General features: G+C 41.1%; 2 protein-coding genes across 2 annotated transcripts in view; both read left to right on the top strand.

The window, feature by feature from the left end:
• The window catches only part of ATP5F1B (ATP synthase F1 subunit beta), a 247,805-nt gene that overhangs the window by 141,677 nt on the left and 86,287 nt on the right, over positions 1 to 19,841 (top strand). The gene's annotated exons all lie outside the window — the stretch shown is intronic.
• The window catches only part of PRIM1 (DNA primase subunit 1), a 28,270-nt gene that overhangs the window by 1,829 nt on the left and 6,600 nt on the right, over positions 1 to 19,841 (top strand). The window contains exons 3-11 of the mRNA XM_020287553.2: positions 5,532 to 5,638; positions 5,710 to 5,783; positions 7,262 to 7,398; positions 8,975 to 9,033; positions 10,682 to 10,791; positions 11,982 to 12,073; positions 12,232 to 12,373; positions 14,029 to 14,098; positions 14,708 to 14,796. Coding sequence (XP_020143142.1) covers positions 5,532 to 5,638; positions 5,710 to 5,783; positions 7,262 to 7,398; positions 8,975 to 9,033; positions 10,682 to 10,791; positions 11,982 to 12,073; positions 12,232 to 12,373; positions 14,029 to 14,098; positions 14,708 to 14,796 — 880 coding nt within the window. The remainder of the gene's footprint in view (positions 1 to 5,531; positions 5,639 to 5,709; positions 5,784 to 7,261; positions 7,399 to 8,974; positions 9,034 to 10,681; positions 10,792 to 11,981; positions 12,074 to 12,231; positions 12,374 to 14,028; positions 14,099 to 14,707; positions 14,797 to 19,841) is intronic.

Raw genomic sequence — 19,841 nt, 5'->3', positions numbered from 1 at the left:
CTTAACAATACACACATTGTTGGGCAAAAGGAATACACACATAACATAATAGCTTTTATATGGAGTTTTTCATACATTGTATAACTTGTTCTTCATATCAATCCTTGTTCTTTTTACAAAGGAGAAAATGAGCTCACAGAACTTGAATAGTTAGCCCAAGGTCACACAGTTTCTCAGTGGTAGAGCTAGGACTCAAACCCAGGTTTTCTGACTCTCAATCCCAGACTTTTTTCTCATCATCAGGTTAAGGAGAGAAGGCAGGCAGGAAAAATACTTCGGAGCAGTTTACTTCTTCTTTAGAGATGAAAAACAAAACTGAGGATGAAACTCTAAAGAAGAGCCAGGGTGCCACTCTACTTCCTTCACCTTAACACTGAAGGAAGAAAAAAAGTCTTATTTTTTTTATTGAGCCAAGACAGAGGCATCTATAGACCTTTTTTTCTTTTTGTGTTTTGTTCTGTGATTTTTTTTTTTTTTTTTTTTTTTTTTTTGAGACAGAGTCTCACTTTGTCGCCCAGGCTAGAGTGAGTGCCGAGGCATCAGCCTAGCTCACAGCAACCTCAAACTCCTGGGCTCAAGCAATGCTGCTGCCTCAGCCTCCCGAGTAGCTGGGACTACAGGCACGTGCCACCATGCCCGGCTAATTTTTTCTATGTGTATTAGTTGGCCAATTAATTTCTTTCTATTTATAGTAGAGACGGGGTCTCGCTCTTGCTCAGGCTGGTTTCCAACTCCTGACCTTGAGCAATCCACCCACCTCGGCCTCCCAGAGTGCTAGGATTACAGGCGTGAGCCACCGCACCTGGCCTGTTCTGTGATTTTTATCAGTTATGTATGCATATAGTTTCCAAAATCAAGTACTTCTATTAGGCTTTAAAAAAAAAAAAGCTGCTACCTCTTCCCCTCATTTTTTGTTACCCAGAAGTAACTGCTTTCTTTTTCCATGGTCCCCCACCATCACCCCTCCTCCATGGCTTATTAGAAACTAGGCTGCACAGAAGATGAGCGAGGAGTAATTGTAGGGAGTGATCATCTGTATTTATTTACAGCTGACCTCATTGCTCACCATCCCCACCCCCACCCTACCCCTGTCAGTGGAAAAACTGTCTTCCATGAAACTGGTTCCTGGTGCCGAAAAGGTTGGGGATCGAGCTGATTCTTATGGTATTTGCCTCCTTGTCTATAAATAACATGTTTATATTTTTTCCATTTTAACACATTAACTGCCATGTGTGTTGTATATAACTCATGCTAGTTTTGAGCCCAGGGCCTCGTGAAGCATATGTATCTGCAGTTTGTTCATGAAACTCTTGTTGATGTTCTCTTATTCTTACAATTAATAATGACAGGTTAATTGCAGATAACTCACACACAGAAAACAACAAAAAATAACAAATTTTTTGTTAAGTTAGAAAGGATCATTTCTAAGTTTTTATTCTATTTTTGTAATAAAACACTGACCCCATGGAAAAAAAATTTTTTTCTAGTGTGGCAATCAGTGTCTTAAGGATTATCTACTGACTTTCTACTCTGGAAGATGATGATTTAGCCCTCACCACACATGCAACTGTCCCGTTCCCACATGCTCCTAATATAATTTTTGTTAGATTAAAAATTGTGGGCCGGGCGCGGTGGCTCACGCCTGTAATCCTAGCTCTCTGGGAGGCCGAGGCGGGCGGATTGCTCGAGGTCAGGAGTTCGAAACCAGCCTGAGCAAGAGCGAGACCCCGTCTCTACTATAAATAGAAAGAAATTAATTGGCCAACTAATATATATACAAAAAATTAGCCGGGCATGGTGGCGAATGCCTGTAGTCCCAGCTACTTGGGAGGCTGAGGCAGGAGGATTGCTTGAGCCCAGGAGTTTGAGGTTGCTGTGAGCTAGGCTGACGCCACGGCACTCACTCTAGCCTGGGCAACAAAGCGAGACTCTGTCTCAAAAAAAAAAAAAAATTGTGGTTAAGGGCCGGGCGCCGTGGCTCACACCTGCTATCCTAGCTCTCTGGGAGGCCAAAGAGGGCAGATTGTTCAAGGTCAGGAGTTTGAAAACAGCCTGAGCAAGAGTGAGACCCCATCTCTACTATAAATAGAAAGAAATTAATTGGCCAACTAAAAATATATAGAAAAAATTAGCCGGGCATGGTGGCGCATGCCTATAGTCCCAACTACTCAGGAGGCTAAGACTGGAGGATTGCTTGAGCTCAGGAGTTTGAGGTTGCTGTGAGTTAGGGTGAGGCCATAGCACTCTAGCCTGGGCAACAGAGTGAGACTCTGCCTCAAAAAAAAAAAGAAAAAGAAAAAATTGTGGTTAGGTCACTAATTCAACTCCAAACTCTTTACCAATTATCAAAATCTCCCAATGTATTCAGACCCATCATGTGGTTTGTTGACTTCATCTTGAATAAACTTCCCTTTTAGCCTTGTGCCCTCCAATCTGGATTGTTTGCTCTCTAAGCCTAAAGGATAAATATGACCTTACAATCACCTTCGTTTCCTTTCACCTCTCTCCTAATGCCAAATCTCCTGTTGTGCAAATCCTATGTTGTCTTCTTTCTTAGTTTACTTCCTTGTTTTGGTGGAGCACACCCCCAGGAGCTTCCTGAAAAATGATACGTGGAACACAAAATTTTTGACGCCTTATGTTTCTGGAAAATGTTTCCATTCTACTTGTATACTTTACTGATGGTGGAGTTTAGAAATCATTTTCCCTTAGAATTTTGAAAACAGTGCTATATTATCTGCTAGTTTTCAGTGTTGCTATTTAGAAGACAAATGTCATTCTGATTCTCTCTTTTTTTTTAGACAGTCTCACTGTGTTGCCTGGTCTAGAGTGCCATGGCATCAGCCTAACTCACAGCAACCTCAAACTCCTGGGCTCAAGCAATCCTCCTGCCTCAGCCTCCCGAGTAGCTGGGACTACAGGCATGTGCCACCATGCCTGGGTAATTTTTTCTATATATATCAGTTGGCCAATTAATTTCTATTTATAGGAGAGACGGGGTCTCGCTCTTGCCCAGGCTGGTTTTGAACTCCTGACCTCGAGCAATCCACTCGCCTCGGCCTCCCAGGGTGCTAAGATTACAGGCGTGAGCCACTGCATCCGGCCTCTAAGGGCTTTTTTTTTTTTTTTTTTTGGCATATTATGGGGGTACAGATTTTAAGGTTTCAATAAATGCCCATTTCCCCCCCTTAAGGGCTTTTTTTTAAGGGCATCTAGTACTTTGTTCATTGATATGTCTTATCTGAGGATATCAGTAATAGTTTTCTAAGTTTTCTACTGTTGTACAGTCTGTTTTCTTTAAGTTGCTTTTTTTCCTGGCTATTTTCTCCCCCTTTCATATTAGAGGCTTTCCTCATATGTCTTAATTTTTGCTTGTTGTTTATATTTAAGAATGGAGGCCGGCTGGGCGTGGTGGCTCACACCTGTAGTCCTAGCACTCTGGGAGGCTGAGGCGGGAGGATGGCCCAAGATCAGGAGTTCGAAACCAGCCTGAGCAAGAGCAAGACCCTGTCTACACTAAAAATAGAAAGAAATTAATAGGCCAACTAAAAATATATAGAAAAAATTAGCCAGGAATGGTGGCACATGCCTATAGTCCCAGCTACTCGGGAGGCTGATGCAGAAGGATTGCTTGAGCCCAGGAGTTTGAGGTTGCTATGAGTTAGGCTGAGGCCACAGCACTCTAGCCCGGGCAACAGAGCGAGACACTGTCTCAAAAAAAAAAAAAGAAGGTGTGGAGACCAGGTGTGGTGGCTCACACCTGTAATCCTCGCACTTTGTGAGGCTAAGACAGAAGGATCGCTTGAGGCCACGAGTTCAAGATCACCCTGAGCAAAAGTGAGACCCCATCTATACAAAAAAAAATAGAAAAATTAGCCAGGCATGGTGATTACACACCTGTAGTCCCAGCTACTCAGGAGGCTGAGGCCAGAGAATGGCTTGAGCCTAGGAGTTTGAGGCTGCAGTGAGCCATAATGACGCAACTGCACTCTAGCCCAGGTGACAAAGTGACACCCAGTCTCAAAAAAAAAAAAGTGTGCTGAAAAACTTATTGGAAGCTCTGTACACATGGCTGAGATTTCTTTACAGTAGGGCAATCTGGCTAAGCCATGTTATTCGGGAATCTCTGATGTAATTTTCTCTTGATCATTTCTAGAATGAAAATTCCACTAGCACAGAGATCTTCATTTTGATCACTGATTTATCCTTAGAGCCTAGAACAGTACCTGGCACATCTAGTCATATTTCTCAGAAAGGAATCTTCCAGTCTCCTACCTGGTTGACAGGATATAAAAGTAGGAAGGGCTGTGTGTCTTAATATTCCACATATAAATTTCTAATTAATCCCCCTAATATCAGTATGATATACTCTTCTTCAGTGTGCCTGTTGTCCCCCCAACACCACCCCACCTCCAGTCTAGAGACCCCCTGTTTTTACTCTCCATATAGATAATTCAGGTGTCTTCTCCCAGGGAAATGTAAGAGCAGTCACCTAGGTCTGCAGGATAAGTGTACGAACCTGGGGAGCTAACTGCTTCTAAAATAGGCTTTGAACCAACCCTCCTGTTTTTAATCTCAGCTTCACCACCACATGCACGCATTTATTCATTCCAGAGATACCTTGTATCACTTATTCCTGAGGCTTTGGGGGGTACTGAGGCATAAATTGGGTTGCTGCTTATCTTTCCTTACAGCCTGAGATTTTGCTTTTATGAGTCTCTTCATTTACCATTCCCTTCTGATTTATGGTTATAAAAATTGTGGTAATGTTGTCTCCTCTCTGGTCCTTTGTTAAAAGGCATATGCCATTATAAAAAACCAACCACCTTACTGTCTTTTTTGTGGAAGGATTTGAAAGGAGGAAATTAAGTACCTGTATTTAGTTAGCAGGTTATTTTCAGAGGTGGGCAGTCTTACTGTGTTACCCAGGCTGGAGTGCAGTGGCTCTTCACAAGTACAATCATAGTGTACTACAGCCCCAAACTCCTGGGCTCAAGTCATCCTCCCACCTCAGCTCCTAAGTACCTGGGACTATAGGTGTGTACCACCACACCCAGCTAGTACCTGTATTCAGTCCACCTTCTTTACCTGGTAGACTATAACCTCTTTATAATAAAGTCTCAATTCAATCTAATAGGGGGGATATTTTTGAATTATTGAAAATTTTAAATAAATATGTATTTGTTACTTGTGTATACAATAACAAGTAAAGGTCCTTAAAACACCTTGCAATAGGGCATTATTTGTGTATACTTCTCCTTAACAGAAACTTAAAACAGCTTTATTGTGATTTTTATTGACCAACATATGTTTATTGTGGATATTTATTTATCAAACCCTGTTTTAAGTGAGTGAAACTTAAAACTCATCACTTTGGTGTGTGAGATCCAAAGTAATGAATTTCAACTGACATAGACTTAGCATTACATGGTTTCCTTGTTTTTCTTTGGCCACTTTTTCCATGTGGGTAAAAAATAAGTATATTTAGCAACATGGCAGCTCTTATAGAAACTGATACTTTGTATTTGTAGCCCAATCAACACAATACAGTGAAGCTGGGAGCTTTCCAGGCTCAGGAAAAAGAACTGGTGTTTGACATTGACATGACAGACTATGATGATGTGAGGAGGTGTTGTAGGTAAGCACTGTATGCCTTACTATTAGGGTGGGTAATATCATTGACAGTGAGTAATGATAACTCTGCTCCAGTTCTACAGACATATGCTCTAAGTGCTGGACCCTCATGACAATGGCCATACGCATCATCGACCGAGCATTGAAAGGCAAGTATCAGCGGTGTCTTGAGTGGGATCAAACACAAGAATCTGTTTACGTCTGAATATTAGTCTCTCTATTTTATAATCAAATCTCATAAATTTATAATACGTTTCCTTGAACCATATGAGAGGAAAATAAAAGATAAGAATACAATTGAAATGGAAATTTATTTATTTTTTTTTTGAGACAGAGTCTCGCTTTGTTGGCCGGGCTAGAGTGAGTGCCGTGGCATCAGCCTAGCTCACAGCAACCTCAAACTCCTGGGCTCAAGCGATCCTGCTGCCTCAGGCTCCTGAGTAGCTGGGACTACAGGCATGTGCCACCATGCCCGGCTAATTTTTTGTATATATATTAGTTGGCCAATTAATTTCTTTCTATTTAGAGTAGAGACGGGGTCTTGCTTTTGCTCAGGCTGGTTTCGAACTCCTGACCTGGAGCAATCCGCCCGCCTCGGCCTCCCAGAGTGCTAGGATTACAGGTGTAAGCCACCCGCACCCAGCCTGAAGTGGAAATTTTCAAAGCTATTGAACAAACCAGTGTGGTTTTTTTCCCAATTCAGTTATCAATTGAGCAACTCTGTGTGCTACATACTGTTCTAGATGACAGATATATAAAAAATAATGATTCTTACCTCAAGTAGGTTACATAGTTTACAAAAGAGATCAATAAAAATTGAGGATTATATTTGTGTTAAGTAATATGTATGGAGTGCTATGGAGATATATACAGCAGGAATGTACATAGGAATAGTAAGAGATTAGGTCAGAAAAGGCTTCCCAGAAACGGTGGTGATGACGATGATGATGATAGATAGCTAACTCTAGGGGGCTTATTATATGCCAGGCACTGTTCTAAACACTGTAAATATATTAACTCTTTCAGTACTCCTAAGCTAAGTCTTTAAGAGTAAATGACAATTGGGGCTGGGCTAGGTGACTCATGCCTGTAATCCTAGCACTCTGGGAGGCTGAGGCGGGAGGATCGGCCAAGGTCAGGAGTTCAAAACCAGCCTGAGCAAGAGCGACAAATAAGAAAGAAATTATTTCTTTCTTACTACTGTCTCTACTAAAGATAGAAAGAAATTAATTGGCCAACTAAAAATATATAGAAAAAATTAGCCGGGCATGGTGGCACATGCCTATAGTGCCCGCTACTCGGGAGGCTGAGGCAGAAGGATAGCTTGAGCCCAGGAGTTTGAGGTTGCTGTGAGCTAGGCTGAAAACACGGCACTCTAGCCCAGAGACTCTGTCTCAAAAAAAAAAAAAACAGTTGGTCGGGGAGAGATGGAAACAGTGAGGCATAATGAAATTTTTGGCAGAGAGACTATGATGGGTAAAGAGGTGAAGGCAAGAACATGGGAAGCACAGGAAACTACAAGTAATTTAGTATATTTAACGTGAGAGTACATGTGCATATTGGGTAAAAAAGTAAGAAAAAGGAGTTTATACATTTTTTTTTAACCTATTATTTCTCCTGTTCTCAGAGGACTTTGGATTCAAGCATCGTCTTTGGGTATATTCTGGAAGGAGAGGTGTTCATTGTTGGGTCTGTGATGAATCGGTTAGAAAATTGTCCTCTGCAGTACGTTCTGGGATAGTTGAGTATTTGAGTCTTGTAAAGGTATGATTCTCTTAATTGTAATTTACATTGCTAAATTTATTAGATATTACCAAGCCTGGGGTGTTTAATAACAACAAAAACTATTATAAATTTCTCTCAATCAGTACAAAACAATCCATGTAACCGAAACATTTGTACTCCCGTAATATTCTGAAATTGAAAAAGAAAGAAAATTAAGCTATCTTTTTATTTACATTCAACAGTAGATGATCCTACCAATAGATAATTTAAAGTCATAGTAGCCACATGTTTTAAGATATTTTACTTTGCTGTAAGTATCCTCCTTTGTGGTAAGAGGAAGTTAATTTACTTTTCTAGTTCAATTATGTCAAGTAAAATTAACCCAGAAAGTTACAGGTATTGAAACTATATAAAATAGCATCCAGGCTGGGCATGGTGGCTCCCGCCTGTAATCCTAGCACTCTGGGAGGCCAAGGCGGGTGGATTGCTCGAGGTCAGGAGTTCGAAACCAGCCTGAGCAAGAGCGAGACCCTGTCTCTACTATAAATAGAAAGAAATTAATTGACCAACTAATATATATAAATATATAGAAAACATGGCCGGGCGCTGTGGCTCACGCCTGTAATCCTAGCTCTTGGGAGGCCGAGGCGGGCGGATTGCTCAAGGTCAGGAGTTCAAAACCAGCCTGAGCAAGAGCGAGACCCCGTCTCTACTATAAATAGAAAGAAATTAATTGGCCAACTGATATATATATAAAAAATTAGCCGGGCATGGTGGCGCATGCCTGTAGTCCCAGCTACCCGGGAGGCTGAGGCAGAAGGATCACTGGAGCCCAGGAGTTTGAGGTTGCTGTGAGCTAGGCTGACGCCACGGCACTCACTCTAGCCTGGGCAACAAAGCGAGACTCTGTCTCAAAAAAAAAAAAAAAAAAAAAAAAAAAAAAAATAAATATATAGAAAACATTAGCCGGGCATGGTGGTGCATGCCTGTAGTCCCAGCTACTTGGGAGGCTGAGGCAGGAGGATCACTTGAGCCCAGGAGTTTGAGGTTGCTGTGTGCTAGGCTGATGCCACGGCACTCACTCTAGCCTGGGCAACAAAGCGACACTCTGTCTCAAAAAAAGGAAAAAAAAAAAAAAAATAGCATCCAGGCTTCTATATATTGACAGAATTTAATCAGTATCTTTGAATTTACATAATTTTAAATATCATAACTGAACATGTTAAAGAGCATTTTAAATTACAGTCACATATCACTTAATGATGGCTATATATACTGGGAAATGTACTATCATACAAACATCATAGAGTGTACTTATGTGAACCTAGATGGTATATCCTACTACACATCTAGGCTATATGGTAGAGCCTATTGCTCCTAGGCTACAAACCTGTACAGCATGTTGCTGTACTGAATACTACAGGCAACTGTAACAAAATGGTAAGTATTTATGCAGCTAAACATAGAAAAGGTACAGTAAAAATACAGTATTATAATCTTATGGGGCCACCATCTTATATGTAGTCTGTCATTGACCGAAATATCGTTATACTACAGATGACTGTATTTCATTTATATATTATACATGAAGTTTTTTTTTTATGGTATTTTTCAGGGTGGTCAAGACGTTAAAAAGAAAGTTCACCTAAGTGAAAGAATTCACCCTTTTGTCAGGTCTGTTGGAAAAGATTCCATGCAGTTTAAGCAATGTCTGATTTGCCTGCATGTGCTTTTAGAATTACCTTGTTATCAATTTTTGCTGCTGGGTAGAATTTTATAATAGTAGCTACAGTTAATTGAGTGTCTATTTTATGCTGCAGTATTCATGATAGGTGCTTTCCAATTGTTCTCATTGGTCTTCACAACTTTATGAGAGACAAGACAGTATCTCTATTTACAGATAAGGAAAGTGAGTTTTAGAGAGAGAATATACTTTGCTTGGCTTGCACAAGTATTTGTTAAATTTAGAGTTCATGTCCTGGTCTACCTGACTCCAAAGCCCATGCTTTTCCCATTTTAATTCACTACTTCTCCAGGATAGTAGAAAGAGCCTTACATAAGGAGTAAGTATCCCTATTCTGCCACTTATGACCTTGAAAAAATATTGGAGCTTCCATTTCCTTATCTGTGTGATGGAGAGAATAACATTTGCTCTACCTGTCTCAGAGTTGTGACAGAGACTAAATGAAACAGTAAATTTGAAGTATATTTGCAAACTGCAAGCATTATGTGATTGTTGAGATGTTAAAATAAGCAGTTCAGAGTAGAAACTATAGACTCATCCGGGCCCGGTGGCTCACGCCTATAATCCTAGCACTCTGGGAGGCCGAGGTGGGCGGATTGCTCAAGATCAGGAGTTCGAAACCAGCCTGAGCAAGAGCAAGACCCCGTCTCTACTATAAATAGAAAGAAATTAATTGGCCAACTAATATATATAGAAAAATATTAGCAGGGCATGGTGGCACATGCCTGTAGTCCCAGCTACTTGGGAGGCTGAGGCAGTAGGATTGCTTGAGCCCAGGAGTTTGAGGTTGCTGTGAGCTAGGCTGACGCCACGACACTCACTCTATCCTGGGCAACAAAGTGAGACTCTATCTCAAAAAAAAAAAAAAGAAAAAAGAAACTATAGACTCTACTCCACATTTTACTACCACGTTTCCCCGAAAATAAGACAGTGTCTTATATTTAGTTTTCCTCCAGAAGACACCCTAGGGCTTATTTTCAGGGGATGTGTTATTTTCCCCTCAAAGCCTCAGCTTGCAGCATGCACAGCTGGCTAGGACCTGACAAGGGGAGCTGACCTTGTTGATGGGGCTGCCTGCACCTTTCTGGTCACCTTTGGGATAGTAGCTGTCACGATGGGGGCAGATGAGAAGGGCTGCTCATCTTCTTTACCACTCCATGATGAAATGCATGGGTTGTGCAGATATGCCTCATAGCCATGCCCGTCACTAGGTCTTATTTTCGGGGTAGGGCTTATATTGCACAAATGCTAAGAGATCCTGCTAGGTCTTATTTTCGGGGAAACACGGTACTAATGTATTATGTTGTCCTGAGTTGGTTGCTTTCTACCCTTGTTGCATATTTATGATGCTATTAACCTTCTATGTTGTGGAGGTTAAAAGTAAACATTTCTTGAATACATATTCTGTGCCAGATACTATGCTAGGTTCAACCCTGCAAAGGGTAGTATTCCTGTTTTACCTATTTCTAGAAATTTAGTGAAAATAAGCAATAGTCTCCCACCAAAGGGCAACAATATCTATGTGTCATATATGTTGCTAATAGTCTTGGGACTTTGTTGTTATTATTGTTCCTACAGAAGATCTATAAACATAATTAAAAACTACTTTGAAAAATATGCCTTGGTTGATCAAGATATTCTTGAAAATAAAGAAAGCTGGGATAAGATTTTAGCCCTTGTTCCTGAAAATATCCTTTCCCAAGACCATCTCTGTTATGAACTGATTTTATGGATCCTGTGATATTAAAATGTGCAGACATGTCTGCTTGAGTGACATATACCTATTCCTATAAGTTTCATTTTTTTTATACAAAATATCTGCTGTAGGCCGGGCGTGGTGGCTCACGCCTTTAATCCTAGCACTCTGGGAGGCCAAGGTGGGCAGATTGCTCGAGGTCAGGAGTTCAAAACCAGCCTGAGCAAGAGCAAGACCCTGTCTCTACTATAAATAGAAAGAAATTAATTGGCCAACTAATACATAGAGAAAAATTAGCTGGGCATGGTGGCACATGCCTGTAGTCCCAGCTACTTGGGAGGCTGAGGCAGAAGGATCACTTGAGCCCAGGAGTTTGAGGTTGCTGTGAGCTAGGCTGACGCCATGGCACTCACTCTAGCCTGGGCAACACAGTGAGACTCTCTCTAAAAAAAAAAAAATCTGCTGGATTTCTGGATTTTTGTATCTTTTGTCTAGAATACAGTAAGAATTGAAACTATTTTGTAAATCACCTTCCTCATTTTGGAAACTGGTCCTAGAATTAATGAGTAAAGAATGGTGAATCATTCAGTCAAAATATGTACACACCAGGGAAAGTTTTACATTTACACCTTATACTTATTTTGACATTGTTTCTGTCATATCACCACTGTATTTTTTTTTTTTTTTTTTTTGAGACAGAGTCTCGCTTTGTTGTCCAGGCTAGAGTGAGTGCCGTGGCGTCAGCCTAGCTCACAGCAACCTCAAACTCCTGGGCTTGAGTGATCCTTCTGCCTCAGCCTCCCGAGTAGCTGGGACTACAGGCATGCACCACCATGCCCGGCTAATTTTTTATATATATATCAGTTGGCCAATTAATTTCTTTCTATTTATAGTAGAGACGGGGTCTCGCTCTTGCTCAGGCTGGTTTTGAACTCCTGACCTTGAGCAATCCGCCCGCCTCGGCCTCCCAAGAGCTAGGATTACAGGCGTGAGCCACAGCGCCCGGCCTCCACTGTATTTTTACAGGAGAATTTTTTAAGGATATAAGTGTTTAATATTTGTGTTTCAGAGTACATTAATAATTACAAAGTTTTTATAAGATATCCTTGTAATAATACATACTGAAAACTAAGTTGTTCATTGATGTGCCCTAAATGACTGTGTTCCTTAATGACCCATCACCAGTTCATGATGAACTTCAACAAAACTTCCAAAAGTCTCATAGTTCGCTTCAGCGTTGGGAGCATTTGAAGAAAGCAGCCCTCAAATGTCAGGTATATTCCATTGAAATCTGTATTACAAATAATGCAATTCTTAATTAAATTCCGATTGTTTTGCTTAATTAAAAATGGTTGGAGATCATTTTTTTAACTTTCTTTAAAACCTCAAATGTTCCTAGTGATCCTCATGCTGGCCTTGCATCTGCTTTTAGAATAACATCAAAAATGACAAATGTGGACCCTGGCTGGAGTGGGAGATTATGCTCCAGTACTGTTTTCCACGGCTGGATATCAATGTTAGCAAAGGAATCAATCATTTACTGAAGAGCCCTTTTAGTGTTCATCCTAAAACAGGTACTATATAAAGAAAGTAAGGAAAACTAAAAGAAAAATGGAGCTGGGCATGGTGGCTCATGCTTGTAATCCTAGCACTTGGGAAGGTGGAGATGAGAGGATCACTTGAAGCCAGGAATTCAAGACCAGCCTGAGCTACAGAGCAAAACCTCATCTTAGCCAGGCGCAATGGCTCACGCCCGTAATCCTAGCACTCTGGGAGGCTGAGGCGGGCAGATTGCTCGAGGTCAGAAGTTCAAAACCATCCTGACCAAGAGCGAGACCCCATCTCTACTATAAATAGAAAGAAATTAATTGGCCAACTAATATATAGAAAAAAATTAGCTGGGCATGGTGGCGCATGCCTGTAGTCCCAGCTAATCGGGAGGCTGAGGCAGTAAGATTGCTTGAGCCCAGGAGTTTGAGGTTGCAGTGGGCTATGACGCCACTGCACTCTAGCCCAGGCAGCAGACTAAGACTCTGCCTAAAAAAAAAAAAAAAACCTCAAAAGTATGTTCTTTTTCCATTATGCTGCCTCCCTAAGTGTTTTTTTGGTTTTTTTGGTTTTTTTTTTTCCCCTGGTAGTTTTAGCTTTACTTGTTAACATTTCTCTTAGATAAGATTTGGTGGTAGAACTTTAAAATAGATAATACTGGCCGGGTTCGGTGGCTCATGCCTGTAATCCTAGCACTCTGGGAGGCCAAGGCGGGCGGATTGGTTGAGCCCAGGAGTTCGAGACCAGCCTAAGCAAGAGCAAGACCCTGTCTCTACCAAAAATAGAAAAAATTAGCCAGGCATGGTAGCACATGCCTGTAGTCCCAGCTACTCGGGAGGCTGAGGGAGAAGGATCTCTTGAGCCTAAGAGTTTGAAGTTGCTGTGAGCTAGGCTGATGCCACAGCACTCTAGCTGGGGCCACACAGTGAGACTCTGTCTTTAAAAAAAAAAAAAATTCAAGATTCGAGTAAATAATTATGTTCACTCATAAATATAAATATACATTTTAATTAAATCCTTTTCCCTTTCATCTTAAGTGGCTGCAGTCTTTTTTTACTGTCTTTTTTTTAAATTTTATTTACATAATTTAAAATTTTTAATTCATTTATTATTTTTTCTTTTTTTCCGATAGCTCAGTCTGCAGAAAGCCCACTTTTTTAATGTCTTATAATAGCAACTCCCAACTCCTTTAATTATTTTACTTTTTACATACCTGGCATTCTTTAGATTTATTATGTCATTTTTGAGATATTATGAATGTTATATAGTATCCCAGATGTGAATATTGTAAAAGGGTAGGATAGTGTTGTCCACTTTATTTCCAAATGCTTTCTTTCTAAAGGTGTTTGACATGTGGGTGTCTGTTTGATCTCAACAAATAAACCAAGCCAATTTAATGAACTATTTCTACCTATTGTATTCTTTTTTCAGGACTCACTAAATATTTCTAAATATAGAAATAAAAATAGAGATAAGAGCAACTGGGAACTAGCTCAACTGCCTTCACACCTGTTTTTTATTGTTTTTTAAAGAGAAATAAAAGGGACAGCTACTTTGAAAGTAGTTTAATATATATTCCTAAATACTGTTCTTAAAAGATAAGTTGAACCCTTTGTCATAGAGAAAGCCTAAAATAATTTATAGTCTATAATCATCAATTTATAACTTTTGGTTCTCACAGGTCGCATTTCTGTGCCTATTGATTTGCAGAAAGTAGATCAGTTTGATCCATTTACTGTTCCAACCATAAGGTATGTTCCATACTGATCACTCCTGTTTTGTACGTGATTATTCTGAACTTTAAGTAAAGTGGATTAGATTCCTTCTTAAAGAAGTAGCTGCATGGGAATGGTATATTTGATTATGGAAACCAAATAAGGTTCTAAAATTAGATGATGTTTCCCCAAGAGAGCAATACAAGTTTTTCATCTGCTATTATGCAAGAACAAAATTTTAAAGCCAGGCATGTTGGTGCATTCCCATAGTCCCAGCTACTTGGGAGGCTGCAGCAAGAAGATTACTTGAGCGCAGGATTTCAAGGCCAGTCTGGGCAACATAGTAAGGCCTTGTTTCTAAAAACAACAACAAAAGAAAGATTTTTAAGGTCAAATAAATTTGGGAAATGCTGGCTTAAGCAGATTAAAAGTTTCTTTTACTACAAGATTTCCCAGTCTTGCACATACACATATGATAATGTGCATGAAAAACTCCAAGAAAAGGTCATGGTTTTTAGAATATCACAAATTTAATTGGCCACATAACTTTTTCACAGAAAATCTTACAGGATTCATGTGCTATCATACACTGGGTACTGTCGACCAGGAACCAAGTTTAAAATTCTCTTATTCTGTTACTTGTAGCTTCATCTGCCATGAGTTGGATGCCAATTCTAATGAAGAGGAAAAAGAAGGAAATGAAGCTGAATCTGATATCAAACATAGAACCAGAGGTAGGTTAATATACTGAAGCTTCACTTTAACATAAGCTTTTTATGCAGATATCCATCTGTCATTCCAATAATTAAGTTTCCTTGGTTTTAGCCCAGAATGGATTGATTTATCCTGAAACCAGCTCAGTAACAATAATGTTATAGCAATGTTTCTCTCCTTTCTTCATCAGTTGCCTAAGGGGTGTATTGAATTCAGTCTGATTAAACAAATATTTTCTAAGCTACTTCTAAAAGCTGGGATCTGTATTGTAAGATTAAATTATCAATTGGTATTGATGACTGAATCTCAGTCTCTTAGATTCAACAGCTCTTTATTTAACACTATATGCAGTACCTTTGTTTGTTTGTTTGTTTGTTTGTTTTGAGACAGAGTCTCGCTTTGTTGCCCAGGCTAGAGTGAGTGCCGTGGCGTCAGCCTAGCTCACAGCAACCTCAAACTCCTGGTTCAAGTAATCCTCCTGCCTCAGCCTCCCAAGTAGCTGGGACTACAGGCATTCGCCACCATGCCCGGCTAATTTTTTGTATATATTAGTTGGCCAATTAATTTCTTTCTATTTATAGTAGAGACGGGGTCTCGCTCTTGCTCAGGCTGGTTTCGAACTCCTGACCTTGAGCAATCCGCCCGCCTCGGCCTCCCAGAGAGCTAGGATTACAGGCATGAGCCACCTCGCCCAGCCCCTTTGTTTGTTTTTGATGCATCCAGATAGGTATTATGTTAAATATATGTCTAAACTGTTGATTGAATTATATATTCAAGAATTTGAAGAAGCTAAGGAATTTCTAAATCTTCCTGCTAATGAGAGTCAACCCTTATACAATAGTCACTAGCAACATGTAGCTTTTTTTTTTTTTTTTTTTGTGATACAGACTCTTACTTTGTTGCCCAGGCTAGAGTGAGTGCCGTGGCATCAGCCTAGCTCACAGCAACCTCAATCTCCTGGGCTCAAGCAATCCTTCTGCCTCAGCCTCCCAAGTAGCTGGGACTACAGGCATGAGCCACCATGCCCGGCTAATGTTTTCTATATATATTAGTTGGCCAATTAATTTCCTTCTATTTATAGTAGAGGCGGGGTCTCGCTCTTGCTCAGGCTGGTTTCGAACTCCTGACCTTGAGCAATCCACCCGCCTCGGCCTCCCAGAGAGCTAGGATTACAGGTGTGAGCCACTGCGCCCGGCGGTTTCACTTAATTTTTTTTTTTTTTTTTTTTTTTTAGAGATGGGGTCTGGCTGTGTTGCCCAGGCTGGTCTCAAACTCCTGACCTAAAGCGATTCTCCAGCTTTGGCCCCCCACCCCCAAGTGCTGGGATTACAGGTGTGAGCCACCTCTCTGGCCCGCGCCAATTTTTTTTTTTTTTTTAAATTATATATATATCAGTTGGCCAATTAATTTCTTTCTATTTATAGTAGAGACGGGGTCCCGCTCTTGCTCAGGCTGGTCTTGAACTCCTGACCTTGAGCAATCCGCCCGCCTCGGCCTCCCAAGAGCTAGGATTACAGGCGTGAGCCACCGCGCCCGGCCGGTTTCACTTAATTTTAATTTAAATAGCTAGATGTGGCTAGTGACTATGTATTGGACAGTACAGGGTTGTGGTCTCTGACCTTTTTTGTTCAAATGTTGCCACCTTTTCAAAAACTCAAGCTCAAGTATCACTTCGTCTCTTCCAGCTCTCACATAATACCAAAACAGTACATTCCACTGTTAATGTTGCAGGGAAATTACAAATATTCTGTTTAGAGTATTTGAAAAAAAATCTCTAATATAAAAACAAGTAAGAATGCACTAGAAAAGGTAACTCAGAGAAAAAAGACAATACATGGAACAAAGCAAACCTTTTTTTAAACTGTGATAGCGTCAGAGAATGGTAAGCATCATGAAGCAAGATCAGAATCCTATGGTAGGCCGGGCACGGGGGCTCACGCCTGTAATCCTAGCACTCTGGGAGGCCGAGGTGAGCGGATTGCTCGAGCTCAGGAGTTCAAAACCAGCCTGAGCAAGTGCGAGACCCCATCTCTACTATAAATAGAAAGAAATTAATTGGCCAACTAATATATATAGAAAACATTAGCTGGGCATGGTGGCGCATGCCTGTAGTCCCAGCTACTTGGGAGGCTGAGGCAGAAGGATTGCTCACTCTAGCCTGGGCAACAAAGCAAGACTCTGTCTCAAAAAAAGAATTCTATGGTAACTCAAAGAACAAGAAAGTGCTCTTAGGGCCGGGCGCGGTGGCTCACGCCTGTAATCCTAGCACTTTGGGAGGCCGAGGCGGGCGGATTGCTCAAGGTCAGGAGTTCGAAACCAGCCTGAGCGAGACCCCGTCTCTACCAAAAATAGAAATAAATTAATTGACCAACTAAAAATATATATACAAAAAATTAGCCGGGCATGGTGGCGCATGCCTGTAGTCCCAGCTACTCGGGAGGCTGAGGCAGTAGGATCGCTGAGCCCCGGAGATTGAGGTTGCTGTGAGCCAGGCTGACGCCACGGCACTCACTCTAGCCTGGGCAACAAAGTGAGACTCTGTCTCAAAAAAAAAAAAAAAAAAAGAAAGTGCTCTTAGAAATCAAAAACATAATCATTAGAATAAAAAATTCAGTGCAAGAATTGGAAAAGTTGAAATTTCCCAGAAAGTAATAAAAAAGGATAAGTTTATTGTTGTTTTTAAGGAGGATATTGTTGTTTTTAAAAAGATAAAGAAAATTGAAGGACTGGTTCAGGAGGACTAATATCTGACTATTGAAGTTTCAGAAAGAAAATAAAACAAGGAAGAAGAAATTATCAAAATTATTTGGAAAATATCCCAAAAATGAGCCCTTTATTAGAAGGCTTCAGCACAATCATGCAAAAACAGACCTACATCAAAGGCACATCATTTTGAAAGTTCAGAACACTGAGGATTAAGAAAAAAGTGGCCGGGTGTGGTGGCTCACACTTGTAATCCTAGCTCTCTGGGAGGCTGAGGCAGACAGATCATTTGAGCTCAGGAGTTAGAGACCAGCCTGAGCAAGAGCGAGACCCCATCTCTACTTAAAAAAAAAAAAATAGAAATTAGCTGGACAACTAAAATATATATATATATATAATTAGCCAGGCATGGTGGCGCATGCCTGTAGTCCCAGCTTCTTGGGAGGCTAAGGCAGGAGGATCGCTTGAACCCAGGAGTTTGAGGTTGCTATGAGCTAGGCTGACTCCCCGGCACTCTAGCCCAGGCAACAGAGTGAGACTCTGTCTCAAAAAAAAAGGTGTAAGAGCTTTCAGAACCACCACCACCATCCCCCCCAAAAAGCCACAGACCTAACTAAAGTATTTGCCTTTAAGAGGATGAGGAGGTCAGAATTAGGGTAGTGGCTGCTGTTTTTTTCCATTGTAAACCTATTAGTACTATTTTACTCTTTTTAACAATGCATAGGGCCAGGCGTGGTGGCTCACGCCTATAATCCTAGCACTCTGGCAGGCTGAGATGGGAGGATCATTTGAGCTCAGGAGTTCCAGACCATCTTGAGCAAGAGCGAGACCCCGTTTCTACTAAAAATAGAAAGAAATTAGCCGGGCCTGATGGCACATGCCTATAGTCCCAGCTACTCAGGAGGTTGAGGCAAGATCACTTGAGCCCAGGAGTTTGAGGTTGCTATGAGCTAGGCTGACGCCACAGCACTGTAGCCCAGGCAACAGAGTGAGACTCTGTCTCAAAAACAAGAAAGAAAGGAAAGGGAAAGAAGAAATTAGCTGGACAACTAAAAATATATAGAAAAAATTAGCTAGGCACGGTGCCAAATGGCTGTAGTCCCAACTACTTGAGAGGCTGAGGCAGGAGGATTGTGTAAGCCCAGGAGCTTGAGGTTACTGTAAGCTAGGCTGACACCATGGCACTCTAACATGGGCAACAGAGCAAGACTGTCTCAAAAAAAAAAAAAAAAGTACAATTTCTTTTTTTACTCTTTTAATTGAACTATCATGAAGACTTTTAATCCCAGCCGGTGCGGTGGCTCACGCCTGTAATCCTAGCACTCTGGGAGGCCGCGGAGGGCGGATTGCTCTAACTCAGGAGTTCGAAACCAGCCTGAGCAAGAGCGAGACCCCGTCTCTACAATAAATAGAAAGAAATTAATTGGCCAACTGATATATGTACAAAAAATTATCCGGGCATGGTGGCGCATGCCTGTAGTCCCAGCTACTCAGGAGGCTGAGGCAGTAGGATTGCTTGAGCCCAGGAGTTTGAGGTTGCTGTAAGCTAGGCTGACGCCACGGCACTCACTCTAGCCTGGGCAACAAAGCGAGACTCTGTCTCAAAAAAAAAAAAAAAAGACCTTTAATCCCATGCAGACATAGCATACTAGTAAAATCCAAGTCTCATGTTAAACCCCTTGTTCTCAATCAGATTTTTTCCCCTGTTGGGTATTAATTATAGATTGTATAATTGAATAGATGGATGAATAAAATTGTATGTTCAAACTTTTGTGTATACTTTTTTTTTTTTTTGAGACAGTCTTGCTCTGTCGCCCTAGCTAGAGTACACTGGCATCATCATAGCTCACTGCAACGTCAGATTCCTGGGCTCAAGTGATCCTCCTGCCTTATCCTCCTTGGTAGCTGTGACTAAAGGCCTGTCAGCATGACTGGCCAGTTTTTTCTATTTTTAGTGGAGACACAGGGTCTTGCTCTTGCTCAGGCTGGTCTTGAACTTCTGAGCTCAAGCAATCCTTCCACCTCAGCCTCCCAGAGTACTAGGATTACAGGCATGAGCCACCACACTCAGCCTGTTCTGTACATTTTTAAGACTATTTTATGAATCCAAGAATACCTGTGGTTAATGTGGTATGACTGTAAACTTCTGATCATCTCCAGCAGGCATGGCCTGACTTCACATTTTTATTTTATTTTTTTAGAGATAGGGTCTCTCTCTGTCATCCAGGCTGGAGTGCAGGGTGTGAACATTGTAACCTCGAACTCCTAGGCTCAAGCAGTCCTCCACCTCAGCCTCCTCAGTCCTCAGCTTCCTCAGACCTGTTAGCTAGGACTATAGGCGTGTGCCACCACACCTGGCTGA

This window comes from Microcebus murinus, chromosome 10 (assembly GCF_040939455.1).
Source record: "Microcebus murinus isolate Inina chromosome 10, M.murinus_Inina_mat1.0, whole genome shotgun sequence".
Classification (NCBI taxonomy): domain Eukaryota; kingdom Metazoa; phylum Chordata; class Mammalia; order Primates; family Cheirogaleidae; genus Microcebus; species Microcebus murinus.
The sequence above is the reverse complement of the archived record's forward strand: the minus strand, read 5'-3'. Positions and strand labels throughout refer to the sequence as shown.